Here is a 6,457-nt window from a genome sequence, read left to right on the forward strand (position 1 = left end):
AGTACTTATATTAAAAGATGAATAATTTAATATTAAAATAATAATTGATCTTATTATGTGAATTTAATTTAAAATTGATATTATTTGTTACTTGATGTCGATGTTGCTAAAAAAAAAAAAAAAAAAAAAAGTTTTTTTTTTTTTTTATTTTATAAAAAATGTTTAAAGTTAAAGTTTCTTGTGAATTCACATGAAAGGTCACTATGTCATTTAATTTTGTTTTAAATAAAAGCACTTTTTTTTTTTTTTACATAAATAATTACAGTAATATTTTTTTTTTTATGTATTACTTTTTTTAAATGTTTAATAATAATTTCTTCAAAAAGTTAATTATAGAAAAAAAAAAAATATCTTAAAATTTCAAATTGTTTTAAATTTATTATTATTATTATTAGATTAAAAGTAATTTTTTTAAACAAAAATAAATAAATAATGTTATAAGTTGACGATTAATATAACTTATTTTTTTTATTTCAAATATTTGATTTTTACATTGTTTACAGTCAAATTTAAAAAAATAAATAAATAAACCAAAGACACAGAAAAAGAAACCAAATTATAATAGCAAAAACATATAAATTGTTTTATTTATTATTTGTAATAATAATAAAAAAAAAAAAAAAAAAACAGTTCAACATTTGACGATTTTATTTATGTCAACAAAAAAATATATTTTTGACAAAGCATATTTTACTGCCCGAATTATCAATACGCAAAATTTTCGATAAATATATTATTAAGCCGAGTTAGCTAAATATTTTATCACCGAGGACAAATTTTTTTTTTAATTTTAAATATTAATAACAAGGATTGTTTACTTTTCAAGTCATAAAACTAACCTTAGATTAGTAAATAATAATTGATAACCCAACAAACGTTCAAAAAAAAAAAAAAGAATTAATAATTACTAATTACATTAATAACTATTATAAAAAATAAATCGCATTAAAAATTAAAATATTTAAATAAGAAAAAAAAAAAATTTGTTTTTTTTTATTACTAAGAAAAAAATAATAATAATGTTGCTAACATATGTTCCGTTACAAAACAGAAAACATTCAGTGATGTTAATGAATTTTTTAGGTTGGCCAACTTGATTTTCAGATTCGCCATCTTATTTTCTTCACGTACGCTTAATGGGCAAAGTTAAATTAACAGGAATTTAATTTTAAATGGCAGATTCTTTTTTTGATTTTAATACTTCATTAACGGTAAGTGATTTAAATATAGAAATTAATTTTTTTTGTATTAAATTATTTATATTATTTTAATAAATTTTTATTTAAATTTTATTTAAAGTGTGTGTGTATGTGTTGACCAACAATTATATAAATCTTGTAACATTGTCCTAGTTTTATACTGCCAGTTTACTATTGTCAAATTTTTTATTTCATATATATATATATAATTAAAAAAATTTAAGTTTTTTTTTTTTAATTTACGTAATTATTTAATCTTGAAATTAATTTATTTTTTTGGATGTTTAAAAAAAATTTCTTTATTCAGTTTATGTTGATGAAATGTTATTATTATTATTATTATTTTTTTTTTAATTATATACCATATTTATTTTTTTTTACCTCTTAATTTATTTTAAATTTTAAGTTTTTTATTAAAATATGTGGATTTGAAGGATTATTGTAATATTACCACATGAGCTTAGATGACTTTTACAATATTAAATAATTTTTTTTTTTTGTTAGACTCTAGAATTAGTTGAAGAACCTGAATTAGATGAGGAAGAAGAATATGATGCTCTTAACGATGAAACATTCGGAACAGAGGCTTTTCGTAAGTTTATTAAATTTCATTTTTATCTTACTGATAATAAATTTTATCGCTATTATCTAATTTTGTATAGTTTCTAATTCTTTTTTTTTTTTTTTCTCCATATGAAAATGCATTTTAATTCACAAGACTGATTTTGAATAAATAGTTTTTGCTTATAATTTATTTTTAATTAAAATTATTATATGCAGAGGGTGATTGGGAAGAAGATCATACTAGGTTTGCTGAAGTAGCAGAAAATTCTAGAACTTATAGGCATAGTTACAATTCTGATAAAGATGATGATCTGGACTTGGAGGCTAACTTGTCTCAATTGGTTTTGGAAAGTGAGGAAGAAGGTGAAGATGAAACAATAGATAATAATGCCAAAAATAAAACGTCAAAACCAATGGTAAGTTTTCATCAATTTTTAATTTACTCATTTAATTTGTAAAATCGATTAATGCATTTTTTAAAATTTAGTATAATTTACAACAACAAAAAAAAAACTTCAAAGTAAATTTTATATTTTATAAAATGATGATGACGACTTGTATTGTTTTTTAAAAACATTAAATGTAATTAATTATATTTGATAATATGAATAATTAAATAGTGTCAAAAACGAAATTTGTAAAATAATTTTAGTACTAATCTAATAATAATGTTTGCAGAATGTCTTTAATAGGTTTTCATTTGATTGTATTGGCGATTATAATCCATCTACTTGGGGTGGTTACCCTGACTCGCTGACATCTAAATTATTTAATCCGGAAAAAGAACAAATTTTACCTCAAATTCAACCCAAGGGTTCAGTGACACAATTCTTGCCACCGCAATTATCTAAAATTCCAGTGTGTAGTTTTTTCTTTTTTTTTTCATAAAATAAAATAAAGAAATATTTATTTTTTTGATTTTTAACATGATGATTAATTTTTTTCAGACTGTACAAGAGTTGGAAAGAGATTTAATGCAAAAAAATAAGCAAAAATTGAAAAATCAAGAAAAAAAAGATTTTATTCAGTTGTTTCAAGATAAAAATAATTATTCCACTGCACCTAATAATACAAATAATCAAACCTCAGATATAAGTATTCAAGTTCAAAATTTACTTACCAGGCGCCACAATTCTGTATCGAAATTTTCTCAATCTTCAGTAAACAAATATCCACCGGGATTCGGACCTCCACAGCAGGGCCACTTTAATCCTCCTCAGCAACAGGTAAAAAAAAAAAAAAAAATTTTAAACCTTTTATTATTTTATTATTATTAAATTTCATATATAAATAACTTTACTTTTTAGGAAATGGTCATGCTTAAAAGCAACCAAAATATGCCTTTGCCAATGGAACCCTTAATACTTCCTCCACACATGCCAATGCTTTATCCACCTCCAATGTTTCCCCCAACTCCTCATCCTTTACTCTTATCGCAAAATCAAAGAATGGCAAAGCCTCATCCAATAATGCGATTATTGCCAACTCATCCACTTTTAATGCAACAACAACAACAACAACAACAGCATCAGCAGCAGCATCATCATCAACAACAATTTTTTCATCAACATTATCAAAAACAGCAAAATCATCAAAAACAATTACAAACAAAGCAACAGGTAAACAATTTGACTCTTTTTTTTTTTTTTTTTTTGTTTTGTCATTTTTAAAAAAATGTTTATTTGTTACTTTATTAAATTTATTTATTTTGTCGTAGAATCAAGATCATATGAGAAATGGTAAAGCATCACAAAACCATGTTAACAACTCTCATTATCATCATCCATGGATGCATAATCCCAATAGGTAAATCTTGACTCTCAATTATTTTTATTATAATCATAATAATAATTTTATAATAATGATTTTTTTTTTTTTTGTTTTTTTCTTCTTCTTCTTCAGAAAGGGAAATGGAGATCATGATGAATATGCTGGTATAATGAACAATAAAGAAAGGCAGTGGTTATTAAATATACAAATTATTCAATTGGCCATAGAAAAACCTTATGTCGACGATTATTATTACACGGTAATTATTATTTTATAATTTTTTCCAATTGTAAACTTTTGATGCAAATTTATATATATATATATATAATTTTTTTTAAGGTATGGTCTAAAAAGCAAGAAAGTAAAAAAAAAAAAAATGAAACGAAAAACGGTTATAGAAATGATAGACAATACAGGGAGTCTTTTTTCGCAAATAGAAATCATAATAAAAACGATGTTAATAATAGAGAGAGAAAAAATTCGGATCGTGACGTCACGCCAACTTTTTCTCCAAAAGTTTATGTTCCCCTTCAGTTTGAAAATTCACTTGGTAAACTACAGGTAGGGTACCCAACCTTTAATTATTATTATTATTTTGTTAACAATAAATAACAAGAGTTTGTAAAATTATTTATTTATTAACGGTTTTTTTTTTTAGTGTGGAAGTGTCACAGCACCTAGAAAAATAATAGATTTAGATGTTGTTCCAGAGCGACAAGTTCAGTCGCCTCCAGTTACTAATCATCGCGATTCTAAAAAAACAAAAAAAATTTTATTAGAATTAGAAACGGTAAATAATAAATAAATAAATAATAATGAGTTTATTTTTTTTTCGAAAAGATTTAGAATAATTTAAATTTAAATTTAAATTTTTTTTTTTATAGTTATGTTTACTGGCAATGGATGTAGATGATTTAGATAGGAATGTTATACCGGAAACTATACTCTCTAATGAAAAAACGGCACCAAACAAATCTAAATTATTGGAACAAATTATGACTGGGTATTTAAACGAGGATAGATTTGTTAATTTTATGTGTATTAAAAAAGGAAAGGTGATTATTATTATTATTTAAAAAAAAAAAAAAAGGAGAAGAAGAAGAAAGAAAAGAAAAAGAAGTTAATTAATAATCTTTTGAATCGTTTCAGACATTATTATTAAGAGTTCTTTCACATTTAAATAATAAAAATCATAGCGAACATTTAACTAATTTATGGTGTCGATTTTTCAAATCAATTTCCGTTATTATTCGTAAAGATCAAAATGACGGAATTCTTTTACAGTAAGTCATTTAACTGGTACACGACATTTGTTTTTTATTAAGAGTTAATTAAATTTAAATTTTTTTTTTCTCTCTCCAGAATTTTCCCTTATTTTAAACAATGGATCAACACAGTAGACTGTGGAGTTTTATCAATAATAGCATCGTATTTACTCATCGCAAATGTTCCGAGTCAAATGAAAAAATCATCGAGAGCCGTTTCTCCAAATCCTGGAAAAAGCGTGCTGTCGTATATATTAACGACAACGGTGAGTTTAACCCTTGATTCCTCCTCCCGGGATTTCCAACGAACGAAAAAAGTTAATATTTCTTATTTGTCGAGTTAAGCGCATTTATTCCAGGTTTCTACCCTGGAGGATTCCCTAGGGATGAATGCTCGGGTGCTATTTATAGAGTATTTTCCGAAGAATGTGGGCCGTCCCACACAGTGCGATTTCCTGGATAATTTCTTCCTCTTTTAGGTTCTTTAAAATATTGTTTAAATTTTCTTTTATTGAATGTGGTGGCATGGCTCCCAGTGCTGCTCCCACGATGACCGGAATCGTTTCTGTTTTCCTGTACCCCCCCACATCCTGGCTATTACAATTTCCAAATTTTTATATTATTATTATTATAATTACAGTTTGGAGTGAGTGCAGTGTCGAGTTTATTATATCGCGGGGAATCAATGTATCCACTATTAGAAGATAAACAAAAACAAGACTGGACGAGTTTTTTATTAAATTTTATTAAGCATTTGATTAATTTTCCAAATATCGACAGCGTGAGTATTAAGAAAAACAATGAGGGAGTAGGAGGAGAGAGGAGGGGAGGAGGAGTAAATAAACAATAGTTTAATTTCCATTACAGATACCTGCTCCTATGGATCCACTACCCGGAAACATAATTTCAGTTATATTAAACAGAAGCACAGGACTTCAAATTCAAGAATATGCATCAGCGAAAAGAATATTGACGGCCTTTAATAAAGACAAATCGCGTTCCTGAAAACAAAACAAAAAAAACAAAAAAAAAAAAAAAAAAAAACAAACCGAGTAATAATTTAATAATTGATGAAACGTGTGTACATTTTTTTTAAACAAAAGAAAATTTTCGAAAAATAATAATTGTAATATTATAAATAACAATAATAATAATAATAATAATAATAATAATAGTTAAATCGGGAAAATTTCCTTTTTTTCACTCTTTACGTCATCAGGTTCCTTTTTAAATTTTTTTTTTTTTTGGCTTTTTTGCTATAATTCACGCTCTTTATTGTATTATATTTATTTTTAAACTATAATTAGTTTTTATTACGTCACAACAACAACAACAACAATAATAATAATGTAAATATAAATTTTTTTAAAACTCATCGATCTCGTTGATATTAATATCAATGATAAATGACAAGTTTTGACTTGCGTTTGAAGAAATTCAATGAGTCTCTCCTAAATCAGGATGTAAAGGAAGGATAATTAAATGCTAATATTTAGCTTATAGGTATTCGCGCGAAATTTTTTTTTTCGTTTTGTTCAAGGTCTTGAACACCTGCACGATTCAGAGATTCTCTCAAATGGTTTTTATTTCTTTTCTGTCGCGCATCGACGAATGTTCTTTAAAAAAAAAAATTTTTTTTTTTGTCGTTTTTGAAACGTA

General features: G+C 24.9%; 1 protein-coding gene across 1 annotated transcript; it reads left to right on the top strand.

The window, feature by feature from the left end:
- Window positions 1-1,749: 1,749 nt before the first annotated feature.
- On the top strand, window positions 1,750-5,803 carry Phum_PHUM597500 (uncharacterized protein; the record flags this gene model as incomplete). The annotated part of the gene is made up of 13 exons (XM_002432656.1): window positions 1,750-1,795; window positions 2,019-2,179; window positions 2,442-2,621; window positions 2,711-2,923; window positions 3,071-3,382; window positions 3,670-3,792; window positions 3,873-4,094; window positions 4,192-4,323; window positions 4,418-4,588; window positions 4,683-4,816; window positions 4,896-5,064; window positions 5,439-5,579; window positions 5,666-5,803. The coding sequence occupies 13 exons, from the start codon at window positions 1,750-1,752 to the stop codon at window positions 5,801-5,803; spliced, it is 2,142 nt and encodes a 713-aa protein (XP_002432701.1).
- Window positions 5,804-6,457: the final 654 nt, after the last annotated feature.

The sequence above is a fragment of the Pediculus humanus genome, genomic scaffold (genome assembly GCF_000006295.1).
Source record: "Pediculus humanus corporis 1103172108315 genomic scaffold, whole genome shotgun sequence".
Taxonomy (NCBI): Eukaryota; Metazoa; Arthropoda; class Insecta; order Psocodea; family Pediculidae; genus Pediculus; species Pediculus humanus.